At 46.6% G+C, this 27,654-nt stretch overlaps 2 protein-coding genes across 2 annotated transcripts in view; one reads left to right on the forward strand and one right to left on the reverse strand.

The window, feature by feature from the left end:
• Positions 1-6,866, reverse strand: part of ELP1 (elongator acetyltransferase complex subunit 1) — a 29,124-nt gene extending 22,258 nt beyond the window's left edge. Inside the window, exons 1-6 of the mRNA XM_065662188.1 lie at positions 6,644-6,866; positions 6,043-6,195; positions 4,294-4,375; positions 2,321-2,401; positions 1,902-1,987; positions 595-694 (exon numbers count right to left, since the gene is read on the reverse strand). Of these exons, the coding sequence (XP_065518260.1) occupies positions 595-694; positions 1,902-1,987; positions 2,321-2,401; positions 4,294-4,375; positions 6,043-6,195; positions 6,644-6,793 (652 nt within the window). The 5' untranslated portion in view covers positions 6,794-6,866. The remainder of the gene's footprint in view (positions 1-594; positions 695-1,901; positions 1,988-2,320; positions 2,402-4,293; positions 4,376-6,042; positions 6,196-6,643) is intronic.
• Positions 6,867-8,366: 1,500 nt separating this feature from the next.
• TBC1D2 (TBC1 domain family member 2) lies at positions 8,367-27,219 on the forward strand. Its single transcript, XM_065662834.1, has 15 exons — positions 8,367-8,463; positions 8,792-8,927; positions 11,010-11,523; positions 12,177-12,309; positions 13,214-13,355; positions 14,753-14,889; positions 15,499-15,686; positions 16,473-16,859; positions 17,775-17,885; positions 19,568-19,755; positions 20,951-21,421; positions 22,324-22,444; positions 23,022-23,207; positions 23,863-23,984; positions 24,675-27,219. Exons 3-15 carry the CDS (start codon positions 11,116-11,118, stop codon positions 24,874-24,876), a joined length of 2,796 nt encoding a protein of 931 aa, XP_065518906.1. The 5' UTR covers positions 8,367-8,463; positions 8,792-8,927; positions 11,010-11,115; the 3' UTR covers positions 24,877-27,219.
• Positions 27,220-27,654: the final 435 nt, after the last annotated feature.

A 27,654-nucleotide genomic window follows, 5' to 3' on the forward strand; every position in this document is an offset into this window, starting at 1 on the left:
CCCTAACCTAAACTACTGAAGGCAAAAACCTAAACTAGTGGAAAAGCAGTGTAGTTGGGTGCAGTTCAGTATGTTGAGTGATACATTTAAACTGTGTAGTAGTAGTTACCATAGAAGACATCAGTTACAGTCTTACAAGAAATGCAAGAGTGCAATGTAAGAAATGTACTCAGTAGGGTAAAACCTAGGGAAAAGTATTGCTAGCATTTAAACAGAAGCGTGCAAGGTCAAGCTGCTAGTACGATGGACAGTAGGTATGGCAACCCAAACAAATCGATTCACTTGGCACTGCGAGCCTATAGATTGCTTAAGAGCTTGAGTGGTGATTTAACACCTGTGAAAGAAGTAATTCAGATAATAACTACTCAGTAGCAACCTCTTCTGGCTTCTCACTGGACTGAAAACCAAACTGCAAATAAAGTGTTCAAAAGATCATGTCAATAAAATGCCTCTGAGAACACCAGAGGAAAACAGAGAAAAGAGCAAATAACTAGCTCAATTCACCCTTGCTTTATGTGGCCAAGAGACCATGAACACCACCTAGTTCTAGAATCCTCTTACATGTTTGTATTTCAAAGAAGTCTGGTCCCATACCTGTCTCGGGACACACAGCACTCACAGCAACAAACTGCCCATCTCCTCTCCACGTCACCCGAGGCCTGCCATCATCCCAGGCTGAAGTAGGTGATACTTCCTGAAGTCACACAAAAAGTTGCATCAAAGCTTGGGAGGCAACTGCTGTCTTTGTCTAAACAAGCTGCATTGCTAAGCCAGCTCTTTCAACAGCCTTGGCATGAAATCAAACCATTAAAAAAATCTTAAGGCTTCAAAGTTAAAATTCAGATGTTATTAAAACAGTTATTAAAACTGTCTGTAAATTCAGTCTGCTCCTCCTGCAAGTGCATATGACTGTCTATTCACATGACCACACACTATCCTTCCCCTCCACCTTAGACCAGCTGTGCATAAGCTGGAAATGAGGGTAAATCAGGGTTTGATTGATTCCTGGAGTCATGACCCCTTGGAAGGAGAAAAGTGGGAAAGGTGAGAAATGCATGCCATCCAGGCAGTTAGTACGGCAGACAGAGGCTGGGATGAGTAGTGTTCTCTGAAGCAAACAGGTTCTTCACAGAACAATACAGGGAAAAAACAAAATCTCAATAGAATACACATAAAGACCCAGCTGTTCAAAGGTTTAACTTTGCCAAATTAAGCACATTTTCCCAGATACAGCCAAGCTTCGTCCTGTCCCTCCTAACAGTAAAAGATAGAAGAGGCCACATTTCATGTCTACACTCTGGCCTGCCAAATTTCAGCAGGAGTTTTTAATTTTGAAACTTAAACACAAAAAGAAAAATTCAGCAGGGGAATGTGTTTTCCACCAAATAAAAAGTAGAGAAAACAAGACTAAAACAAGGAAGTGCTAGACAAAGGACCAAAGAGCTAAAATATGCAGGAACAGAGGTGCCTCATATGACTGCTGATGCTCAGTAGCCCAAAACCTTATACTCCTGCCTTCTGGGATCTCAAACTACTGGCACTTCTGCTCCTCTCAGCCAAATTGCATGCTGTTTGTCTTGGTCATATGCATGCTGCTATAGAGCATATATTAAACAAAACCTGCCATGCTGATTTAAGGGCAGCTTTATTGCTGCAAGCACTAGAACTTGCAAATCTTCTTTCTCTGAGCATTGTACAAACTGTCCTAAGTACACCCAGATGCTGCCTTAAATTAGGAGGATAAAAATGCTAGATTTCACATAACGACAGAAGCAGAAGCCTATGAACGCAACTACCAGAAAGGCAGTGGCAAACTGGCACCGCAGGAATAACAGATACTCTCTTTATACATGTTTCCCCAGAGACAGCATAGCCCTAACATAAGAGAACTAGTATAATACCATCTGTTTGCGATGTGCTGCCTGTTTTCCCTCTGATCCATGGAACTGCGTCTCCTTTTTACCCCATCCAAGAGCTACAAACTTTCCTGAAAAAGAAATAATCATTGAAGATTTTACAGCAGTACTCTGTACAGTATAGTAAACTCAACCACAGCTAAAAGCCACTCACACCTTCCATCCAGGTTTAATTCTAAAAATCTGCAGGAAATGCACATAGCCCAGAAAGTCCCCTAGTACAGAAAATTCACTTGAATGTATGCTGTCAAATAAAATACTGGTGCTCCCTTTCAGCTGCCCACCAGCAGTAGTCTAAAATGCCTCCTTGGGCCCAGTAAGTGCTCAGCTCATTTCTTTACTTTCTACATGCCCACCACACACCAGTGACATCAGTTTGAACTTCATTTCAGTGCACCTCTCACCTTCCCCAAACTCATCTTGGTGGAGTTGCTTCTCAGTAATTGGTTCAAATTCCCTTGTCATCAGGATGAGTGTTTGCTGACCTGCAGGGCAGAATACAGTATTGGCAATGGTATCTCTGGCAAATAAAAACTTGATGATCTCGTGTGTTGTCCTACTATTCTATCATGGGCTCAAACATAGAAACATTTCTAACAGTAATATCATACTTAAGTGAAATATCCTTCAAACCAGAAAATCACAAACTGGAACAGAAGAACACTTCTAAGGCTCTTGCTTCAAAAACACTCTTCCTGGCACTACCTTAAGAAGTCCATTTCCCCTTGAAAGAATCTGGCACTCTGAAAATATGTTATCTTGAGATACGAAGAACAAGGTGACTGGAAAGAGTCAGCATGGATTTATGAAGGGGAAGTCCTGATGGCCTTCTACAATGAAATGACTAACTTATGGATATAGGGAGAACAGTGGATGTCATGTATCTTGATTCTAATAATGCTTTTGACAAACTCATGAAGAACAGGGTAGATGAAACGACAGTGAGCTGGACTGAAAACCAACTGAACTGCCAAGCTGAAAAGCTTGCTATCAGTGGCAGAAAGTTCAGCTTGAGGTCAGTCACCACAGATATGCCCCCGGACACTAGGGCCAATGTTTAACACCTTCATTAATGACCTGGAGAGTGGGACCTTCAGCAAGCTTGCAGATGACACAAAACCGGGAGGAATAGCAGGTACACCAGAAGGTTGTGCTGCTCTCCACAGGGACATTGTTATGTAGTCAAGATGGGATGTCAAGAACCTCATCAACACACCCGCATCTGGAATAAAATCATCTCAAGCACTAGGACAGACTTGGAAGCCAAGCAGCTGGAAAGCAGCTTGGCATTAGGAATGACCTGTGTTTCCTGGGGAACACCAAGGTGAGCATGAGTTAGAAGTATGTCCCTGCTACATAGGTGGCCAACAGCATCCTGAGCTGCATTAGCAGTGCTGCCAGCAGGTTGAGGGAGGTGATCCTTCTTTACTCAGTGCTGGTGAGACTCATGTATAATGCTGGCTCCAGTCTTGGGCCTCCCAGTACAAGACAGAAAAAGACATACTGGAGTGAGTCCAGCAAAGGGTCACACACATGATTAAGGGTTTGGAGAATCTGTTACATGAGGGGAGGCTGACAGAAGCCATGCTCATGGCTCATCTCATCAGTGTGTATGAACATCTTATGTGGGAGGTGGGGTACAGCAAAGATGACAAAGCCAGACTGTGGCGCTGAGTGACAGCACAAAAGGCAATAAGCACAAACTAAACCACAGCAAATTCCATTAAAAGAAAACCATTCATTCACAGACAGGAACAGGATTCCCACAGAGGTTGTGAGGTCTCCATCCTTGGAGATATCCAAAACCTGACTGGGTACAGTTCCCAGCAACTTGCTCCAGGTAACTCGCTTTTTGCAAGGGGGTAGGACAGGTGATCTCCAGAGTTCCCTTTCAACCTCAAGCATGCTGTCATTCTGTTTTGCTTGAAGCTAACTTTGCTTTCTGGGTGACACACACCTGCAGCTAAGTTGAGCCTGTAATTTCTGTACCTAAGTTAAGCCTGTGACACATGAATTTCCTACTAAAGAACAAGAAGCAATTTTTGTTACTAAGAAATCAAACGGAGATATAAAGCAGGAGTCGTCACAATTTACACACAAGATCATATATACTTCTTTGGAAGATCTGAAAGACTAATTACTGTTCTATAACACTCAGCTTTTTGGGTGTGAACAGCTTCTGCTTTTATCACCAAAACACCTCATGCACCATGAAATGAAATCTCCTATGCTGGATCAGGTGGGTTTTTTTAATCTCTTTGAATTCTAATTTCATAAATTTGTATTTTGCTTCCTCTATCTTAAACTTAACTGTGATTCTGTGATTTTGGCCACAGTGAGTTTCACTGGCAGAAACCTTATAGACTGTTGCTGATACCTGTTACTAACAAAACAAGCTCCTGGTCAGGACTCCAGCTCATGGTAGTCAGGCCACTGTCCACACTTCCAACACATTCCACCTGCAGAGACCAAAGTAAGATCACAGAAGTGCAGAAACACCAGCACAGCACCATCCCAGAACAAAAGCAATCAGTAACCAAGAGAGTTGAAATCCTTTCCTACTTAGGAAAGTAACAAGCCTTACTTTGCTCTTTGTGTTGAATGAAACAAAATAAACATTTCAAACCAAAGATGGTTCCAAATTGTTTAGGTATGACAGCCCACATAAGCTACAGATTAGCATTTTCTACCACACATAGTTTTAATAAACTCTTTATTCTGCAACTCTCAGTCTTAAGTCAGCCTGATTAGTTAATACTAGTATTGCCTGATCAGGTCTGTAGTTACGCTGGTAAACATACTGAAGTCACAAAACACAGCCATAATGGTTCTTGAGAATTTCAACATGCACTTAATGGGCACTGTATCCATTAAAACTCTGATTAGCTTCTGCATGCTGAATTTGGCAATTGTATATAGCTGCACTAACTCCAAAGTTTATGAAAAACTGGGCCAGTTTTACTGGGCCGTCACAAGTACATAAGCAATAGCAGTGGGCACGGAACTTCTGTCATGCACTGTTACCCTAATTTGCAAAAGGCATGGAATGGAACAATGGTGATAAACAGAAAGAGGAGGCCATTCAAGGAATTAAGCTTGGGTGTCACAATCTTTAAAGGTAAAAAAAGTGGGACTGGGCACTGGTGGGCAGAGTAACCATACCCACATGCAAAAGGTTTCTGAACAACCAGAATACCTTCAGGACTTCCTTCTTGGTGCCCAGACTGCACCAAAAGAACAAACCTTAAAACTGAGAAAGTGAACCAAAATGCTGTGAAATACAAGATATGAAATTAAACCTCTGACCCATGTATCAGTGCAAGAAGTCTCAGGTATCACATCTTTTGTTCATCTCTATTCCCTTACAACACATTTTAAGTTGCAATATGAGACACATTTTTCAGCTACAACTAGGAATTTAAGCGGTATCTGCAAATCAAACCCAAACAAAAACCAAAAGAAGGGAGCTGCAAATAACCACAATCTGACAGCTAACCCAGATGGACCACTGTCATCTCATGCCTACCTACACCTGCAGTGTAGAGCTGATACTGCAGGAGCTGATACAGATTTCAGATGCTGCTGGTGTGGTATTTGTCTTGCTGAAGATCACACAAATCTAACACCAAGGAAGGAACAGAAAGGAAATATCCCAGTTCGTGCAGTATTTACTCAGCTAAGATATTCTGGTTTCCCTTTAGTATTTTCTAGGGCTTCAAACAACAATGCATAACACTTTCTCCTCTCTTCAGTTATGTCATGTCAGCATGATGTTCTGCATTGACTGGTAATAATAAAAAGGTAAATAACACCAAGTTATGAATTACTTTACACTGTACCTAGACTCAGCAACATCCTACTTCTCTAAGACTGCCCTGAGCAAACATAAAGGACTATGGCTATCACTAAGCAAGGCACTCCTACAATTCTGCTTCTTTGATGGAGTCTATATTCTGACTTTGCTTCTGCTCAAGGCTCCCACAAACATCAGCTCATCTGCCCAGAAAAAGGAGAACAGCCACAGCTCAACATGCAGTAAACACACAACTGCCTCCCGAAGAAATGAAAAGTGTCATCTTCTCCTCTGAAATCCCTCAGTATTGCTGTGTCCTTCCTGTCATTTTACCTGCTTCGTGCTGAGATTGCACAGTAGGATATCTCCAGCTGCTGTAGCAACACACACACACTCCTGCTCTGGAAGATCTTCAATACCCACGATGCAGCCACTTCCATCCTCGGGCATGAAACCCTCCACAGTTAAGTCAACTTCTCTTGTCCCCTTGAAGTAGAGAAATCAATGACTTATTAACCACACATCACATCACCACGACTTCGGCAAAAGTGACAGAATAACATCCACAGGTATATCTCATCCTACTGCAATGACACAAAGTCTTACACCACAGAAGCATGCAGATGGAAGCAGGAAACATGCAATGCGCATCTACTTATCTTCACTTACCTACAGAAAACTAGGAAGGTCCTCTTACGTTAAAAGAGCTAGACAGACAACAAGAAAGCGCACATAAGGGGCAAACAACATGTGGCAATACTACAACTTCCGATTCGTTGCTAATTATCTCTCATCCTCCCCTTTTAATACTTCTACACCCAGTGGCAACACGAAGATGCTCATGGGCAGCTGCTTGGCGTGTGCCAATACTTTTAAGGGCTCATTCACACTTCACAGACACGGCATACAAAAGACTGCAAGGAAGCCCTCTCACCGCGTCCCGGGCGGACCCCAGCTCCAGCAGGCCGTGCCGGGAGCCCACAAGGACCGTGCCGGGCTCGGCGCCGAGGCAGAAGCACTGCGGGGTGCCCGCGGTGGCGGCGGGACGGCACCCGCCATTCCGCAGCAGCCGCAGGTTCCTCATGGCGGGGCGGACTGCCGACAGCGCCGCGCCGGTCACGACGCCACCATCTTCTGCGCGACGGGCGGAGAGGCGGCGCATCCGTGCAGAGGAGCGCATGCGCAGCCCAGCCGTGCGCCTCACCGGAGCGCCCCCCCCACCCCGCCATGTCGCGCTCCGTACGCGGGAGCTCCCGGTGCTGCCGTGGCCTTCCCGGTGCGGCCGACACCCGCAAACCGCGCCGCGGTGCAGCTGCTCTGTTGGGCCTCTCGCTCCGCCCCTTCCCCGACACCTCGTCCACCCTGCGGCGGCACCCACCGCCCGTGTGGAGAGGGACCTCCGCGCGGGAGGCGGGTCTGGGGTGGCTGCGCGGCTCCTCCCGCGATGCCTTTGCTGAGGGTCTGGCAGCCGCCGTTCCTGTCGTGAGCCGTGTAGTGTGTGCTCGGTCTGGAAATCGTTGTGGTTTCGACTACAAAACCGCCACTTGGGCTCTCCACCAGCTCAGCTCCCTTGTGTAGTTGCCTATGTCTGTGCTGGTGCCAGGGTGTGAGGCGGCCCTGGAAGCAGGACGGTTCTTTTGCAGCCATATTGGTACCAACCGACTTGAGGAACTTCACGTGAGCCTAAAGTGCGCCCAGAGCAGCCTGTACATGGGCTAGTGCTGCCCCACTACCACCCTCTGAGGCACACTTGGTCCTCTCCTTACAGCGGTAGCCAACGGGGACAAGGCAGCTCAGGCTTCAGAGGGGAGAAGGACTTCACACAGCTTGATCTAGTCTCATGGCCAACTGCTGTATAAGCCAAATTTGGGTGAAATCAGCTTAACGGAGAAGATGCATGGAGTTTGCATGCTGTGATGATTTCCATGTGTCCTGTGGCTTCGGACTGTAAGCCAGTGGAAGGATAAGCCACTGGACACCTGGACACTTGGTTCTTGCTGAGGTACCAAACTTGGCTAAAGTTGGTGATAAAACTTGGTAAAGTTGACTAAACTCAGGGGTTTCTTGGGAGCAACAGAGGTGAGTCACATCATCATGGCTCAGCTATCACTGCATGCAGGGAAAGTCATCGCCGTACAGACTCTTTATCCTGGGGACAGGGTGAAGGAAGTGCCTTCCCAGTCCAGCCCAGTTTCCACAAAGCCCAGCAAGGCTTTGCAGGAGGAGAGGCAGCTGCCTGACAGCGTGCAAGCCTGGCTGTGCTGCAGGTCCGTCCTGTCAGTGGATCTGCACCACTGTATTAGGGAAGTCTTTGGCACCCCTTTTCCCTCTCTGTACTTCATTTGGAGCCTTTTCCAGGGATCAGTCTACACCCTTTGGCCCAGCTTGATCATACCACCTTCAACCTCCTGGGACCAACTGCCTTTGGATGTGAAATTCGTTTGCCTTATCCGATTAGCCGCAGCCGCACAACCGTGGCTCTTGCACTGTGTGTCTGGGGAGCAGCAGGGTCTGCACCCACTGCCCCAGCGATTTTGCAGGCATGGGGCACATCCCGCCCAGCGGACGGAACCTCCCGGCCCCCCCTGCCCCGCTCTGGCTTGCTTTCAGCGCTGCGCACCACGCCGATGAATCATCTTCTCCCCGGTACCCGTCAGCAATGTCCTTTTTCCTGTTTCCGCGGCTGCGGCCGCCGCCTCACACCCCGTGGCTCCGCTCCCCTGTCCTGCCGGCGCTGGCCGCCGGACGGAGCAGGTACCGCGGCCGCGGGCCGCCTCCACCACCCCCCGCCGCAGCCAGGGTGCCCGCCCCCGCCCGGCGCAGCGGGGCGGGGTGGCGCAGCGCGGTGCCAGGGCCCGGCCGCCGGCGGCGCAGCGCGGTGCCAGGCTCCGGCAGCCTTCGCGTGTGCCCCGGCGCGGTGCAGCTGGGCTGGGAGGTGCTTCTGCGGCGCTGAGGCAGGCACGGGGTGGGGGGGCCTGCCTTGTGCAGCTCGCCCTAGCAGATCCAGAAAGGGCTGTGCAGGGTTTGTCTTTTCGTTGTTGAGTCGGTGTCGGAGCTACTTCCAGCTACGTCTCTCTTCCAGACAGCTCGCAGGCGGCGGCTGGACGGAAGGGAACTTGAAGACCCTCTGTCTTGAAGGAACTGCTCCGTGGTACCTGCAGCAGTAGCTGTACGCCAACGAGACGGTGACTTCAGGGCATCTCTCTGCTGTTAAGAAGGTGAGATCTTCTCTACAGTTCTTTTCAGTGCAGATCTGACATAGAAGCGTAGAATCAGCTAGCTTGGAAAAGAGCTCTAAGATCATCAACCGACATTTAAGATCCAACCATTACCCCAGCGCTGCCAAGACCACCACTAAACCATATCACGGAGGGCCTCACCTACACGGGGTTTGAACACTTCTGTTGACAGGGACTCCACCACTTCCCTGGGCAGCCTGTTTCAGTGCTCTTCCGTGAAGAAATTGTTCCTAATATCCAGTCTAAAGCTTTCCTGGTGCAGCTTGAGGCTGTTACCTCTTGTCCTATTGCTTGTTCCTGGGGAGAAGAGGCTGATCCCTGCTTCACTAAAACCTCCTTTCAGGTAGTTGTAGAGAGCAGTAAGGTTCTCTCTGCACCTTAGAACATGATTCCTTATAACCTGGTGCCTGAATCCAAAATGCTTATTAGATCCTGTTCATGGTGTGGACCCATGGACACTATACTGGCAAGAGGTAGAAGGTGGAGTCTTCAAACGGTGCAGGAAGTCGTTATGCTGGTACTGCCATGAAGCCACAGGGTCTGTTAGGGAGAGTTGTGACTGCTATTTGCTCCGGATGATGATTCCTTTGTACCACGCAATATTGGCTTGGAAAATAGGCTTTTTTTGTGTTTCAGAAGCTTAGCTGAGTAGGCACCTTTATGAAGGGTTGTTCCTGGCATTTGCGAGTGAATTCAGCAGGAAGATCCATGATGTCAGGGGAATAAAGTAAAAGATGTTCAGTAGCTTTCCAAAAAGCGTGAGCATTGTCGGCAGTTGTCTAAATAGCTACTGTGGGAACAGGAGGGGGCAGCAATAAACATGATGAGGCTTAGCCAGCGCTGAGATGGGTAAGCGTTCTTTTTAGTCATGAAGATGAGTCATTCCGAAGAGCATGAGCTTGGGCAACCTCTCTGTGTGCTCCACTGTATGAATCTCCATTCACCTGGTCTCACACAGCTGGCTGTCATGTCCAGTAGTTTTGTGTCTGCGGTTGGATTGCCACTAACTTAACACTGCAACAATTTATTTGTATGCATATTTGTTTCAGATATGTTACTTTCTGAACTGAAGTCATTTTTATTGATCTTTAAGTCATGTTCTTACTGAAGAAAAACAATGCAAGAGATTATTTATAGGTGTTTTTTGGAGTGTTGTATAAAGTGCTTTCTTTATACAAAGGCCATGGGTGTCTGCAGCTCTGAGCAAAAAATGACACCTGCCATGTGCTTTTAAGCACTTGAAAAGTGCCCAGAAATGTAGCAGAATTGCCATCCTTACATATAATCAAAAGTCATCAGAATGTAGACCCAAGTAGTAGTCTACAGCTTTGAAGATGGTCCCCTCTCAATAGAGGGAAGCTGGACTAAAGTTCTCCACAGATCCCTTACATCTGTGTTTTTCTATTTTTCTCTTGCACTCTGCATTTCTTTTTGGAACCCAGCAGGTTACTTTGGCCACTGAGCAACCAAGTCTCTTTTGCAACATCACAGAATTACTTTCTCTGGTGCGTAATATGTGAAATGAGGTCTATTGGATGGAGGCTGAACACATGATGTGTGTGCTTTTTAACAACAGTTTTCAGCTGCCACAAAGGATTTGTAAGGATGCAGCATAAGGCTGGATTCTTTTCCAGACACAATGGTTTAAAATATTAGCTGAACATTTAGTGGAAATGCCAGGATGCAATTACCTGAAATCTCCTGACCCAAGTATTTGCCCTGCCAGACCTTGTTATCTTGCAGTGTTGTTTCCTGCAGCTGTTGACATTGTTGTCTGTGGCTTCAAATGACCTTGTTATTGCTGTTAATTTGGTATGCCCATAGACTGTACTTATTTTTCACTCAGCAGATTGTGGTACTGCTTCTTGGCTGGTAGTCCAGGCTAATGTAGGAATGAAAAAGGGAGAAAAGAGGTATATAGAGGTCATCTGAGCTGAGGAAGGCAGGCAGCAATGACCAAAAGTAGAAGTCTGAGACCTTGGTTGGGCAGTTTGAAAGCTAGAGAGTGTCTCTTGTTGTATGCCAGACCTGAGTTTATTCTTCCTTTTTCATTTGCTGCAGGTTCTATAACAATTATGTGGACCTGAGTAGTTTGGTGTCTGCTGTTACTTACTTACTCAGAGAATTTCCTGTTTCAATACAATTCTGAGTCTATTTCCTGAAAGAGATGAAAAAAGGACTGAAAAGTGGAGCCTGTTCCCTTCCCACTCCAGACAATTTAGTGGAGTCAAATCCAGACAGCAACAGCAGCAATGGAGCCTCAGCAAGAGAGAAAGATGTGCTTTCCTCTTCTGGAGAACTGGAAAATGTACAGCTGAAACCCAGCAGAGATGCATCCAGAAAAAAACTCTGTGGCTATTTAAATAAGCTGGGTGTCAAGGGGCCAATCAAGACCTGGAAGTCTCGCTGGTTCTTTTATGATGAAAACAAGTGTAGTTTATTATACTACAGAACTGCACAGGACATCAACCCTTTGGGATCTATTGATCTCTCCAGCGCCAGTTTTGACTGCAAGGTGGAAAATGGGGAAGGGGTTTTTGAGATCAGAACACCAAGCAGAGCTTTTACGTTGAAGGTAAGGGGCAGCATCTTCCTGTGGAGCTATTATGAAGCTATTCCCAATCAGGACAGACACATTTCTGCTAAGATGGGTTGAGTTTCACTTCAGTTCTCCCAGCCTAGGGTGTTACTGTTTGGACCTAAATTACATCCTTTGTTTTGGCAAGACTGGTACTCCATTACCTGTGAGATGGCTGGTCTTTAACAAAATAGAAGTAAAAACTGAACTGGGTGCTGAGTTAAAATTGCTAAGGAGTCCTACTGTCCGCATATAATTTGCTGAACAGAAATGAGCTCCTCTGTCTGAAATGGTTGCCCCAGCAGGAACTCTTGCTAGGTTTTTATCTCTGTGAAAATTACTCTTAAGGAGCATTGTGGGTGATTCCTGGCTCAAATAGTTGTGACATTTCTGCTTAGCCTGGAAGGATAATGAATCAAAAACCAGTTAAAATTATGTCAGCGGCCCACTGAGGTTCTGATACTAAGGCTGTGCTGAAGATTTTCTCTGTCCTCACAAGTCAGTGTTAGGACCAGAGGATAACGCATAGGCTTGACACAGCTGGCCTTTATTTCTGCTGACTTGTGCATTGAAGTGGTGGTCAGCCCTTTGGGGTGCATCTCATGCGGATGAGGTTACTTTCCTCCCTTTCCTGTTTTGTGTTAATTCAGGCAATCAGCAATCAGGCAATGATGTACTGGCTGCAGCAGCTACAAATGAGACGTTGGGAATTTTGCAATGCTCAAAGCAGATTTCCTGTGGGCAGCTCCCAGCTTGTGAATGAACCTCTGGCTGGCAGAACAAGTAGGTGTTGCGTATGTCAGCCTTTCTTCTGCTTTCAGCCTCCGCTGTGATGAATGGTGCTCATCATCTGTAAGTGGGCAGAGGTTTTGGCCAAGTTTTTAAATGCAGGTGCCAGCTATGAATGCTTGGTCAATGTTTGGAACTTGTGGACTTATTCTGGGTGAACGTGAGTGGGCTGTTTCCTTATCCACAGCATGTAGGTGGGGATGCTCAGGTATCTTATAGTCATTAATTTCCTCTTGATTTTCCTCATGCATGTGAAATGTGCACATTTGGGATATCCCCTTCCTTTGTGACGAAATTTACAGCAAGCAAATTTTTTGTAGTGGTGGTCAGATATGATGTGCATTCCTAGCAGTGGGAGTACACAGTCCAGTGGATCAGGGGAGGGCACAAGCAGGGTGTCCACCTGCTTAGTTAGGACTAGGTACACATTTTGTTTGAAACAAATAACCCCCCCTCTGTAGTAAATGTCTGCTGTATAAGATTCTGGCTAACTTAGCATTTTGCTATAGCAGGCGGTAATTTGGTAACAAATTGCGTTTGTGGAGTGTTATCTGCACATTAAAAACACCAAACACTGGGGTGGAAAAGAACAGCAACATCTCGCTTCCTTATTCCTTTAGGTGGTTAAACTTTGATTGCTTAGGGTTTGTCATTCTCATATACAAATGGTTGAAGTGACTTCCTTATCCTTAAATAGATGACTGTACATGGAACCTTCTGTAATTTGACCTAAAATTACAGAAACATGCTCTGCTGCTCTTTTTCCACCTGGCCCATTGAACATGGAATGTAGACCTGTAGTAAGATATTGTGACTCTTAAGCTAACTGAAGGAGGCAAAGTCCAATGGAATTCTGTCTTCCTCACTTGTTTTTGTGTCCTGGTTTGTTTTTACGTAGGTGGTGTTGACAGTGAAGACTTTCTGCCTCTGGTGAAAACGCCAACAGAAGCAGTGGGTTTAAAGGCAGCATCTTTGCCTGCACCTCAAACATCTACTGCTTTGCAGAACATTTCCCTTAAGCACCCTTGGACAGAGATACAGTAAGTGTGTGAGGAGAGCTGCAGGTGGTGACATGCTAGCCTGCCACTTTGTGTCTTCCTTGTCATGTGTTGTGTGAAATGAGAGTCTTGCCTAGGCAGAAGAACCATGAAGTAGCATTTTGAAGGATATTTCAGGTGAAAGTAAAAATCCTGCTAGAGGGCTTTTCCCATCATCCTGTTCCAATGCCTTTCATGTCCTCTAGCTCTCTTAACAAGGATCTTAGTGGCAGCTATAGGGCTTGGTTAAGCTGTCTTTGGTGTAGGTAGCAGTTCATGTGCCTGCTGTGATGCATGTGCACATCACTTTTGAGGGACACCAGGCAGCTTGGGCCCATACTCTGTAGGCTGGTGATAGAAGCCCATTAGCACTTTCCAGTAGTTTCAAAGAACCTTGAAAGGAAAGTTTAATTGGATGGGTACCAACTGCAGACTACAGGCAATGAAGGGCTGCTGATCTTACATGGCAATATGTTCTCTGAAGTCAGAAGTGTCTGCTTTTCTGTGGTTGAGCCTTACAGTAGCAAGGCAAAAGCAGAACAATATCTAAGTGCCAACTTCATTTACAGTTAGGAAGTAGCTGACACTGTGTCTTGTGTACACCTCAAAACAAGGGTCTGGTTTTGTTTCAGTTGATGGACAATGCAGGAGGAGAAGGGAAAATTTCTGTATAGAAATAAGGAACTCACACCTTTTTGTGTAGGTTGTACAGAAGATACTCATGCATTTGTGGTTTTGCATGATGCTGTAAAGTCATCTCTTAGTGCTTCTGGCAATAGCTGGTCACAGGAGCTGTAACAGTTTCTGGGTCTGATTGCAGTTTTGTTCCTGAATCTCTTTACTGCATTGAAGTCTGCTGTCTGTTGTCCAAGATTATTGTATGCGGTTCAGAGCACAGGACCTATGACTGCTTCAGGTGTGATCATCGTGGCAGTCTTGGCTGTACTGTAGCTTTTCTTGGCATTTGGGGATTTCTGCAGTGTGCTAAGGAAAGGAATGGAGAGAAGAGAAAGAAAGAAGGAGAGAGGAAATGAGGAGGAGAGGGAGGGAGCAAGAGAGGAATGTGGTTACTCTACTGTTACCTCTGATCCCTCTGTGCAGCCTGGTGTGTTTATGTATAGGGTGCAGTCACATGGGGAAAGATCTCCAGCTGATTTACATTGCTGTGCTAGTACTGATTTTGTGGCACCTCTTTTATTTACGCCATTTATAACCTCACTCCCCTCAGATCCACCAATGCCATGAGCAGTTCCTTTTCCTAGCCCATGAAGGAGATAGGTTTTGGGAGGAGAGGTGGGATACGAGGAGAAGTAAGGCACTGAATAGTTTGAATATGCACTGACTGTGGTGATCTTGATTTCTCCTGTTCACAGGGCTGTCTTGTTCTCTTCTTATTTCAGAAACACTGTCTACAATATCTGCAGTTCGAAGCAGCTATGGGGGAACAATGGGAATGTCTTTACCTTCAGTGAATTCCAGGAGCATCCTGAGAACCCGGATGAGGTGCAAGAGGCAGAAGTGGAAGCGGGGTGTGCAGGTGCTTGTTACTGAGCTGTGTGAACTGGTCTGAGTACAGTGGCTTTTAGCAGAGGATCAGACTTAGCAGGAAAGGGGTGGCAAGTTGTCGTGGGATATGAAAACTCTCACATTATCTTAGGTCCCTTCCTGTGTTCTTGGCACAAGACTGACTCTTCTAGCTCTGCTTCAGGCTGCATCTGTCTGTCTCTTACCTCTGGAACGTTCTGCAGAGGCAAAAGTACCATCCATGGTGCAAGCCCATGCCGTTATTTCTGCAAGGTAAATGTTAAATTGCTGCATGGTTACAGGCTAAGTTCAGCAGCTCCACTACATTCTTGGGAATTTGCTTCTCTGTAATGGTAACTTGCATTTGCTGTGTGCAAGATAGATGGTTGGGGGGCAAGGTGTGTTAAGAGGTACCTGTTACCTGTAAAGCAGTACAGCTTTGCTTATTCTGGGGTTATCTGTGGCTGTTCCCTGCTGTCTGTGCTTCAAACCTGTGGATCTCAGCAGGTCAGTTTTTCTGTGTGTCAGTCTTTTCTCAGCTGTTGTAAGTCTCCCCATAGCAAGTCTCAGGAGTCCATAATAGCAACCCAATTCCACATAAATTAACCTTATTTCCCTTCAGTTAAGGGGGGGACCCTAGAGGATGGAAGAACGGACTCCAGGCTGAACTGGGTTAGGAAAGCCAGGTGGATGAACAGTGGCTTCCCAGGCGTGCCTGAAGAATTGTCCAGGGAGAGGAACCCAGTGGATAAAGTGAGTGTCCTACAGCAACAGATTCTGACACTCACAGAGGAAGTCAAGTCACAGAAGGTGAGTGTGGTGAAGAGTCTGCTGTTTCTAAGGGCAGGGCCCTGAGACTGGTCAGAGGGACTGCTTTACACCTTGATGTTAGGCTGAGAAGTGCTCAGCCGACACTCACTGGGGACCAGTTGAAGCTGCTCATGGTGCCCCTTTGTATGTGCTAGATTTTGCCCAGCACAAGGGAGAATAGGCTGTCCTTCAGCCATTGCTAGGAAGTGCAGCTAGCAGATGGGCTGGAAAAGGGAGATGAAACCAATCCAACTGTGCTCTGCAGGTATCTTGCTCATGCATCTCTATTGGTCAGTGAATGAAGTACAGTCCTGAATAGGTACTGGCAGGAACTGTCAGGTTGAGTCATGCTGTTAACAGCAGGTCATTCTTTTTGAACAGTGATGCGCCATTAATAAGTGATTTGACTGTAGAAGTCAGCACGTGGGTCCCTGGAAGAGCTTTCTCTCCTGAATGGTCATGTTTTTCACAAGCATGCAGCAATACCAGGCTCTGCACTAATGATGCTGGTAGCATTTCTAGCAGAAGAGGCATGAGAGCCAGGTCCCATGGTGGGCAATCAGTTGCATCCCTGATTTAGATTTGTTAAGTGGCTGAGATTCAAGCTAAGCCTGAATGAGCAGCATGTTGCCAGGGCAGGCTTTCATGCCTTTGTGTGGGATGGAGTGAGTGAGGGCTCTGGCAGAGGGAAGGTTAAAATGGATACCACAGTTCCTTCCTGTGCTGTCTGTGCTGCCATTGCCCTGGGCAGCACTGTGATGTGATGGCTTTGTATTCCTTTTCCAGGAGCTGGTTAAACTTCTTCACAAAGCTCTGGAGGCAGCCCAGCAGGAGAAGCGAGTATCTAGCATGTATCTCACTGCAGCAGAAGACAAGGACAGGCTGGAGCTGGTGCGCCACAAAGTGAGACAAATCGCAGATCTCACCAGTCGACTGGAAGCTCTTGAGCAAGAAAAGAAGGAACTGGAGCAGATACTTACTCTGAGAGACAGCCATATCCAGGAACTCAAGGAGCATGTGCAGCTCCTGATGGAGAAGAACCATGCCAAACAGGAAGTCATCATGGCCTTGACGGAGCAGATGGCCCGAGAGCAATCTGACCCCCTGCAAGAAGCCAACACTATCACTGTGGAGACATTGTACAAGCAGCAGGAGGAGATTGAGCACCTGAAGGTGTGTGAGATGGCACAGGTCATTTGGGAGGTCCCATTTCTGTGCCCTTTTGTTCAGTGGGAGGGTGTTCCTCGTGGGAGGTACAGAATACACTTCTGCTAGTTGCTCATCTGTCTCCAAACCAGAGGCAGGCTGGAAGGGGTTCACTGATACCAACAGTGTGCTCAAAAGCATCTGGGTTAGTTTCAGCTTCAGCACAGAGCCTGTTTTGTTTGACTTCATGTCACCATTCAGTGCCTGCCTCTTTCTTTGCCCTTCTTTTGTTTAACAGCTTCAGCCTCACTGCCTTCATTAGATTTGTTACTCTTGTCTTTCTTTCTTGTGAAGAATTTCCCAATACATCCTGATTCTTTGAGATCCAGCCTATTGTATGTCACTATATGCACAATGACCAGTTAGCCGGGGGGTGAAGAACTGCCAAAACAGCCACTTAACCACATTGTGGGAGAGTGTTCATTTTTGCTGCCAGCTATGGGGCTGAGATTTGTGTCAGATTGGATTTGTTTTTGGTTTGTTTTTGATTTGGTTTGATTTAGTTGTTTTGGGGTTTTTTTTGTTTTTTTTTGTTTTTTTTTTTTTTATAGAACAAAACACATATATTCTTTATCTTGCTTAAGGTGCTTCTCTAGCTTTCTATCACCCAGATGTCTCTGTGTTTTCTATCCATGTACATGCAGTGCACTTAGTATTTTCAAGTATAGCCTTGTCTATGCATGACATTTCTATTTAGTGTTGTCCCTTGACTTCCTTTGTAGGCAATATTTGTCTTGGGGAGTCCTGTCTTCTCCCCAGAGCACAACATTATTGAGATACTTTCTTGTCCTTAACACAATCCACATCTGGAGTCTCTGAAGTAGGAGGAGATTCCAAGCCCCTCAAGAACTCTCCTTGTGTGACTGTTTTACTTTGTGGCAGGATGATATTGAGGCATACAAAACCCAGAACCAGTTTCTCAATTCAGAGATCCACCAGGTTACTCGACTCTGGACAAATGCTGCTGAGAATGAAAAAGCCCTTCTGATGAAGGTAAGGCAAAGTGACTTTTTTCCGTTGGTGAGAGCTGTTACTGATTTCTTTCCAAAGCCAGCACTGTAATGGATTTTGATCCAAAACACACCAAGAATAAGCTTTCTTCTCAATGTGTTTTTTTAGTGTGCCTTTTTTTTTCCCCAGCAGTTTGTGTTCTTCCCAAATTAGGCATGATCATATTCATTCTTCAGTAAAATACTTGTAAAGCTCAGTCTTAAGGATGTTGAAACTTAACCCAGGTTTCTGCATTTTGGCTATGCTTTTGGATGCAAATAAAAAAGCAATACTGTGTAGGGAATCAGAAATTTTTCCTAAGAACTGGCAGGCTGTCTGAGTCCTGGCTCCATCTAGACTTGGTATCTCTACCAGGTTTGGCACTACTAGGTGGCAGTGCTCTCAGGTCCTGCAGCTGGATCAGGGTTCTTATGTTTTCTTAAGCTCTGTTTTTATTTCTAGCCTTGTAAGTGTGCACAGCTTGGTTACTCTGGGACTTGTCTCATCCTACCTTCTTGTTCTGAACCACTGCCCAGGCTGGTGATGTATTCTGGCATTTGTTCTGTTGATTCTCCCTGTCTTTTACTTCCCTGGGTTTTACGGAATGTCTTCAAGTCTTGGATTCTGGAGTAGGGCAAAAACCTGCTTCTGAAGTTGTTGTTGCTAGTGTTATTGTTATTACTACTACTACCATTTTTATATCTGTTTACTTGCTTGTCCTTTGAAACCCTGCCTACCTCCTAACTTAGTCCCCTTCTCTGATCCTGAAACCGTCAGAGAGGAAGTAATCAGACCAACATAGTGAATGTGAGGCAAAATGCTGATTAAAGTGGTAGTATAAGAGTATCCCATTCTCCTTTCTGTCCCCTCTATATGCAGCCTAACTCTGTCTGTAGTTTCTGTTTTGTTTTTGTTTTCATCTGCTGCTTCCCACTGAGCAGGAGTCTTCACTGGGCTATCTGTGATACACTGGGTGAGTCTTGTCACCTGTGTCGCCTCAGTTCCCCACTTGTGGAGTGGGGGTAACAGTCCTCATTCGCTTTATGTGCCAGGAGTGTGGTGGCGGCAGGGACTCTCCTGCTGTTGTTTGAACTCAGTTGGGCTTCATGTGCTAGAGAAATGTTGTGTAGCAGTGCCATGGGACCTGGGGTTGCTGGGGGGGGCATGTGGTCACTTTGATAGTGATGCTACCAAGCATCCTGAAAATTGTATTGCCATAGCTCACTCTCAGGAGTGGTGTATTACTTTTTTTCTCAGGGAACAGCTCAATGTGGGGTAGATAGCTTGTCTGAGGAGCAGGAAAAAGATTGCAGAGGACTCAGCTGCCATGGTGGCTCTTGGGTTGTGTCTTGAGCTGAGCTGGCTGGGATATGGCTATCAACTGATGCAGTGCAGTTGATAGCCATAGCTGTCAGTGCGCCTAGATAAAGCAGGGGGTGCTGCAGTAGCTCTTGCACTCAATAAGCAACATCTGCTCATGCTACCTACTGCAGCTTGTGCTTGTTCATAGACCATGGTGATCATTCATGGCTGTGGTTCCACAATAGAAAACTGCTGGATGTGTTTCCTTCAGCTTTGCTGTTCAGGAGTCTTCACTTTATGTGCAGAGCAGGCCAATAGAGAACAGTGGCACTGCAGGAAGAACTATGAATGAGCCAGCTCACTTGCTCTTTTTTCCCCATCAGTGTGCCTGCCTGCAAGCACAAAACTGCCAAATGGAGAGCAAGTACCTGACAGTGTTGCGGAAGCTGCAGGAGGCTGTGCCTGGCCTGCCCAGCTCCCATGCTGAGTTGATGAGGAACCTCATCCAGGAAGCACTCCAGTGGGATGTGAAGGAAAAAGCAGAAGAAGGTTTTAACCTGAACCCTGTAAGGTGAGGGGAAAGAGCATGGCAATATTCGCACCCTTGTAGGAGGCTGTGGGGGGTAGTGTACAGGCAAGTAAGAGCTGGGGGCATTTCTGTAGGAGGTACTTGGAGCCATGACCCAGGAGTGGAGGTTGAGGAGGCTGGTTTGGTTTGGTGTGTGGAGACCACAAGTGTCTGATCTTGTATCACTGTCTTGATCACTGTAGGAAGGAGAAGTTAAAAATGATACAGCTAAACTTTTCTTGGTAGTGGAAGACAGTATAGCAAGTGATAACAGCAATGGCATGCCTGGGACATAACACCGTACATGAGGGTAATCTTCTGTAGGAGAGGAGGCCATCTGGGAAGTGGGGGATCTCCATCTTTTAGGGTTGTCTAGTTCCACCTATACAAATCTGCCGTCACCCTGTTTGGTTCTTAGGACAATCCTGCAGTGAAGGGGGACTAGACTGGAGACCTCCAGAGAGCCATGCCACCAGTGCTGCTGGGGTCATTGCACTTGTGTTCATGCTTTCCTGCCCAGTTAGTGCCCCAGTTCTGTATCAGTTTCCATGTAATCTGGCTGGTCAGACTCACAGGTTCTTCAGATAGTTTTGGCGATGAGATCACCAAGGCCAGGCTTGCTCTCTGTCAAGAATATAATGCTGTCTTACGAGTATCCCAGCCTGTGTAGTGATGATGATCACCCTCAATGATCTGTACTTTTCAATGCTCCTGGTGTTTTTCAGTCAGTAGGAGATTTGCATTGTGTTGAGGGAGACATCAGAAGGGACCTTGGATCTCTCTTCTTCAGTCTCATGCTCCAAAGCCTTTGCAGTCCTTTCCTGCAGAACTGTCTCTGCACTTGAATGTGATAAGGAGAAGGTACACAGGTAGAGCTAGATAATCTCTTAGGGGCAGGGGAGCAGGTGAGGGTGAGAGAGGTCTGATCAGATCGGGCTGTAGCTTGGAGCAAAGTTACGTAAGTTTGTGTGTTTATGCTGTTGCTGCAGGCTCTCATATGCCTTCAGGGCTCTGAGACAATAGGCATGGTAGGCTCTCATATGCGGCTGTCAGAGAAGTGAAGGAGCACCTGTGCTCCAGCATGGGTGACAGGAACCTGGCATCAGGCTGCAGCTGGCATGGCCCCAAGCCGTAAGTGGTCCTTGACACAGGTACCAGCACTGTCCTTTGAACTAGTCTCTGCCTTGTGTCCCTCCAGTGAGTACGATGAGTATGGGTTTATGACTGTACCTGAATATGAAGTTGAGGACTGGAAACTTCTGGCCAAAATCCAAGCCCTGGAGATAAAGTCCAACAACCTGCGGAGCCAGGAAGCAGTAGAGAAGCCCCTCCGTGACAGGTGGAACAGCATTGGAGAGCTAAGCCCCTCTGCAGAGCTGAAGAGCCTGATCCGAAGCGGCATTCCAGTGGAGCATCGCCAGCGGGTCTGGAGGTGGATTGTCAGCCGGCACTGCGGCCATCGGCCTGACCACTACCAGCGGCTGCTACGGCAGAGCAAGAGCACTGAGCACCCTGCATGCCGGCAGATTGAGCTTGATCTGCCCCGCACACTGACTAACAACAAACATTTTTCCTCTCCCACCTCCCAGCTCATCCCCAAGCTCCGGAGGGTGTTGCTGGCATTCTCCTGGCACAATCCTGCCATTGGATACTGCCAGGGACTGAACAGGTGAGGAGCCAGGTATGCTGCCTCTTCACTGAGAAGGTGTAAACATGTACTCCAGGGTGTGATTCAAGCAAACCCAGGCTCCTGCCTCTGCAGAATTCTGTCCTGGCTGCAGAGTTCTGCATTTGGTGTAGTTTTTTTCACCCAGTGTTGTTGCTGGAATTAAGGAATCAGCAGGATGCACTTGTTCAGCATCTCCATAGTTACAGAATAGGAAGGAGCAGCCATAGGAGGTTGAGTGAGGCAGTCCCAGAATAACAGCATGAGGCTGAGGCTGAATTTCTAACTCTGAATCACCGCGGTGATTCCTATTGCTGAGAAGAGTTGGAGGAAATGTTGGGAAGTTAGAGATGAGGGAGTTGCAGAAAATGACATGGGTAGAGGGTGAGGCAACTGAGATTGTTCTGTCTGGACAAGGGAAGGTTCAGGGAATCTTAAAGTTTCATTTCTTAAAGAAGGCTGGAGCTGAAGAGGGTAAGGGCTTTAGAAGAATGTATGGGAAAGTGAGCGGTGTCATTTAACATGGAGTGTGTCACTTAGTGTATCCATAGTATGGAGTATCTCTGAGAAACCTCTTTCCTGTATGGAAATAGCCAAAATGAGCACACTGGTAACTTCAGGAGATCTACAGAGCATCCTATTAGCTGGCAGGTCTGGCTCTGTCACATCAGTTCTGTATTTGATGCTTCCTCCTTGCTGACAGAGGCATATGAGAAAGAAAACCATAGCCCCATGGTTCCTTCAGAAGCCTGCAGAACAGTTCGCTTGCCTCTGTGACTAACAGTCCTGCCACGTCTGATGTTTTGGACACTCATAGAACTAAAGACATACCAAGAGGAGTCTTGCATTCTGCAGTTCCTGTGCTGGTGGTGTTGTAGTGCCTCACCATGTCTTGTCCATCACAGGTTGGCAGCTGTTGCCCTCCTTGTCCTGGAAGATGAGGAAAGTGCCTTCTGGTGCCTGGTGCATATTGTGGAGAACCTAATGCCAGCAGACTACTACAGTGACACACTGATAACATCACAGGTGAGCTGGGCACACTCACATCTTCTTGGTCTGTGACATAGTGATTTACAGTAAAGGTTGAAAAGCTAGCAGTCAACTTCCATTGTGTTTGATTTCTCCACAGGAGAGTGAACCCACCTTGCAATCCCTTTCATTGCAGAGGTGTTGTAGACTTGAGAGTACAAAGTTTTTACACACACAGGAGCAGCAAAATTGATCCCTAAGCACTAGGAAACTGGGCACCACTCCTGAGAAATTATGTGAAGGTGAGGTTAGTCAGAAGGAAGGTGCCTATTAATTACACAGTTACTTATTTTAAGAAGGGCCTAAGTATGAACCGAGTATGAAGAAAGCCCCATTCTGCAGCTCTTCAGATGTTTCTTTGGAACCTGCACCCTATCTTTGGAGTGCCAAGAAGATTTTTATGTTCACTGCACTTGCCTTAGTACATGATCAAATACAGCATTAGTTCTGGCTTTTGGGTTCCCTGCAGATGAGAAAGCGCTCTGGCCCTTTGATGTAAAATGTTGTTCTATGAGTAACCCTGTAATTCAGGGGGATGCTTGTGACATGTTTTCTTTTTTTTTGTCAACTTTAGGTAGATCAGAGAGTCTTCAGAGACTTCCTGTCAGAGAAGCTGCCTCGCCTTATGGCTCATTTTGAGCATTATCGGATTGATGTCTCACTCATCACTTTCAACTGGTTTCTTGTGGCCTTTGTGGACAGCCTGGTCAGCGACATCCTCCTGCGAGTGTGGGATGCCTTCTTGTATGAGGGAACTAAGGTGAAACTCTCAGTCTAAGTCTATCTCCCATCTGCACCACCTCTGTGACATGATGGCAGGGCAAAGGACATACACTTTTCAAAGAGATGGAGGGTTGAATCTTTTGTCCTGTCCTGCCTGTTTGGTGAGATGCCTTGATGCCTCCCGGCCTCTGTGTTGTCTGTTCACTTGCTTCTGGTAGGCAGAGCTAGTCTGTGATGCTGTGCCTAGGATCCCCGGCACTTTTGAGCAGGTAGTCCTGCCATGAAACAAGTCTCTGATGGGCCATGGTGTCTTCTGCTCTGTGACCTGGACAAAGCTCAGAGTATGACAGATAAAGGAGAAAGAAGATGGGCAAAGAGTTAGTACCTGAAGAAGTGAGTCTAGCATTGCCCCTGTGCATAGTGAGAACTGGAGAATCCTTGTGGAATCCCTGTGGTGTCCTATACTTTTGGAGGATCTGGTATGCTCTGGGATTGTAAATTACCTTACAGAGGGCCATTCTCTTGGGATTGGCTTTGTGCTTCTTTAGGGCTGCCCTAACATAGCCTGTTGGGAGAAGCCCAGTGTCCAGCCTATACTGCAGTAATATGTGCCCCACCTCAAGTTTTATACACGGAGAGCCTGGTCTTCAACTGCCTAAGACTGACAATTCAAATACCTTTCAACCCTCCAGGTGATTTTCCGCTATGCTCTTGCAATTTTTAAATACAACGAGGAGGAAATCCTGAGAATTCATGACAGTGTGGAGATCTACCAGTACCTACGCTTTTTCACAAGAATGATCATGGATGGCAGGTAGGACCGTGGGCTGTAGATAAGCTTCCATCCTGGGTTTGTACTTGCTTGCCTGTTAGGTCAGCCTAAATAGAGTTCTGACCTGTCTTTTAAGAGAGGTGTATGTGCATTGGCAGGTCCACAGGACGTGTATGAATTTGTCTCTTTTTGACTTCCACTTCATGGTGTTACTTAAACTCTTTTTGGCTCAGGCAAAGGCAACTACAGCAGAGCAGGCCTCCGAGTCTGGTCCAGCCTCCATTTTGCAGAAGCTGGAACTTGTGCTGCCACTTGCTGGGTTCTTTCAGCTGTAGTTGGGGTATTTGGGAACACAGCACCACTCGCAACCTTTCGTGGCAATGTGTGTCTGAGAGGAAGATTTCTGTGAGCAGAGGAGCTCGGTGTTGGGAATATTTCTTCCCTAGGGGCCGTCAGAATTGGCATTTGATCCCCCATATCCTGACTGGTGGCTGCACACTGGTACCCTAAAAGGTGGTATAGTGCAAGGCTGTTTAAAGTGTTTCTTGGGTTGGTATTTGTGTGGGGAGTTGCCTGTGATTCCTTTAAGACTGTTGCTTGGTGACTTTTGAGCTCAGAGAGCTGAAATCTGAGGCTCTGCGCTTTGCCTTCCCCAGCATACACTTGGCGTATCTGTTACCGTCTGTCACCAGTCAGTAAATCGGTTCACCAGGCCTGTCTTTTCCATTGTAGGAAGTTGATGAACATTGCCTTCAATGACTTAAATCCCTTCCCCATGAAACTGCTGAAGAACCGCCGGTCGATGCATAGGGAAGAGCTGGAGGCAGAGCTGTGTGAACTCGAACAGATCAAGGCAGCCTATGTAAAAGAGAGAGCAGAGCAGGGACCTCAGGACCTGAAGGAGGTTGTTAGTGAAGAGGAAGAAGAGATTTAACAAAAAGAGTTCCTCATCACTTCCCTCTCACCTTGCAGTCTTTGGTAGCAACTGTCTGTAAGGGATGGAGCAGAGGGGGAAAGGTGGTCACAGCAGGAGTTCATCTGTCTCGGGAAGCAAGGCTGTAAGTATATAGGACCATTTGGGGGACCATATAGGACTGAGTTTTGTAATGGACTGGAAGGTGTCAAAAGCATTTTACTCTCTTTTGAACTTTTCCTCATTCAGCCTACCCTGTCTTGTGCAGTTCAGGTTTACAGCTGATGGTCCGTAGGAAATACCAGTTATGCTACCATGACAGAGGTCGAGATGGTACAAAAGGCCCAGCCAGGCAGTTTTCTACCTTTTCTGATGGAGGCTTGAAAGATATCCTTATGTACAAGTGAAGTTACCAGAAATAATGAACTGAGAGCTCTCCCTCATTGGTACCTAAAGCTGCTGAATTGGTCAGGAAGGAAGCTTGCTCTATGAAGGCATGGTGCCTTCAGTGAATAGTCTGCCAGGAGAGCGTTGTGTTTAACATTGCAGTTCCTGAGACTCCTGATGAGTGTTGGGCCCGAGAAAGTTCTGGGAGCTAGAGGGCATCTTCCCATGGGACTTGGGCTGGGACAGTTGAAATGTGTTGTGGGAGAGTGGAGTTGCATCTAGTTCATTTTGTTTCCTCTGGAAGCCCATGGGAGCATAAGATGTGTCTGCCTGCCTGGCTGGGAAATGCTGGGAGGTACCTTTCCTCTTTGTTTAGCTCTGAGCAGAGCCATCTATGGGTTGACCTGACCCTGGCAGCACTGTGGCTTCCAAAGGTGGGTCTGCTCCATGGAAAATCTTTCATCTCAGAGTGAAATCAACCGTAGCCTGGCTGCTGGCAGGGCTTACTTAATGTTGCGGAGAATTTGACTGCTGTGGACACCTGGGTCTTCTGATTACTTCACACTTGGCCAGGTTGAGTATGTGGACATCTCCCTCTGCCTCACAGTTTTGCTATTCCTGTGCTGGGTTTCTGCTTTGACATTCCTGTGACTCCCATTCACAATGGGAAGGAGGAGGTCATTTCTGCAGGAGTTTCCAGTATTGAAGGAATATGGAATATGACCCTCTGCTGGTGAACCTACAAACCACTTGGACTAGGTCAGAGAAGATGGCTTGATGTTCTTCAGAAAAAACATTAATTTCCCCTGAACCAGGGAGCTGGCTTTATGGGTCTGGCACATGGAGATGCCCTGCCTACCTCTGGGAATGGGGTCTGATTTTCCCCTAGCTCCCAGGATCAGCCATCACCTGGGCCGTGCAGCTCAATCCGTCACAGATCCAGGATAGGTCAAGTGCTTTAGATAAATGCAACTTATTTTCCCTAACACACTGCCAGAATTGCCTTAGTTTCCTGCTGAGCAGTGCTTTATTCCAGGTGTGCCCACAGTCCTGTCACTTCCAGCATCCAGTAGACCCTGCTGTAAGGGGAGCTTTGCTCTCTGTTTTCAGACTGACCTTGAACTGAAGCCCATTGAGTGGATGATGCCTCTTCTAAACCTCTTGTGGTATTAAGCCGACAGTGCTTGCAGAAGGAGCGAAAGGAAACGTTCATTGCCCATACTGTTCTCAGCCAGGTGAGCCATAGGCAGGATCGCAGACTGTAGTGGAAACAGCACCAGTCTCTGTTCACCTGGGACACGTGGTCCGCTTGGGCACACCTGCACAAATCAGTTTCAGAGCGTTACAGAAGTCTGAGTTGGGAGAGAGCTGTGGAGGCCAACCATACAGCATGGAAGTAATCAAAGTGGATATTAGATTTTGGGAAGAGTAGCTGGATGAGCAAGAGTGAGGTAGGTCCCCTGTATGTCACTGACAGCTGCATACATTGGAAGTGTGGGACAAGAAGAAAATGGTACTGGGGTCTTACCACAGTATCTCTAATAAGAAAGCACTGGTTTTAAAATGATGCCACCTACCTAGAGAAGCTCAAAAGGCAGAAGGTATTTCTTTACAGGTGATATTGCTAATCTAATTTACTCATACTCATGTTACGTGCATGAGTGCACACAAATACAGGTCTTTGCTACTGTTACGGACTTTTGGAAGGCATTATCTTTTAAATCAAAACTATGGAAATTAGAAATATACATAACTACTGTATTTTTCCTCAAGCCTTTTGCAGTAGGTCAAAAATCTTTTCTTCCTGACACTATGTTTTTTTAAAAAGGCATTTGAAAACATATACTATTAGACCAACCCACAGGCTGATGTATGTCTGCAGTATATAAATAAATATTGGTCTGTGTGATATATAATGACCCATTAAAAAGTAAACCTTTCTGAAGAAGACAGAATTGAAATCGGAAGGGAAAGACATCTCAGTGTTGTTGGAAGTTTATCTTCTGTTTTGTGTTCACTGCCTCTTGGTTTTGCTCCATGTGTGTTTGCTGAGGGCCATTTCCTCTGGTCATTCTGCCAACAAGTCACTTGTGGTTGTTCTTTACTGAAATGTGGTGGATGCAGGAATATCTGTCAGGCCTGTGCAGACCTGCACATTGAAGCCAAGCTGGCATTCCTCATTGGCCTTCCTCCCTTTCAGTTCCACAAACTTTAGGGCTACTGAAAAGCACTGAACTCATGTCACAACATGCCAGCTGGGACCAGAGGTTAGCTTAGTCCTGCACAAGTCCCTTGAGCCTCTGCAAGAGCTGCAGTGAGTATCAGTGCTAGGGGTGCTCTAAACTGCGGTTGCCCCTGCGTGAAGTGCACAAAGATGGTATCTGTGTTTGGAAAACATTATTGCACAACCCA

Source organism: Lathamus discolor, chromosome Z (genome assembly GCF_037157495.1).
Source record: "Lathamus discolor isolate bLatDis1 chromosome Z, bLatDis1.hap1, whole genome shotgun sequence".
Classification (NCBI taxonomy): Eukaryota; Metazoa; Chordata; class Aves; order Psittaciformes; family Psittacidae; genus Lathamus; species Lathamus discolor.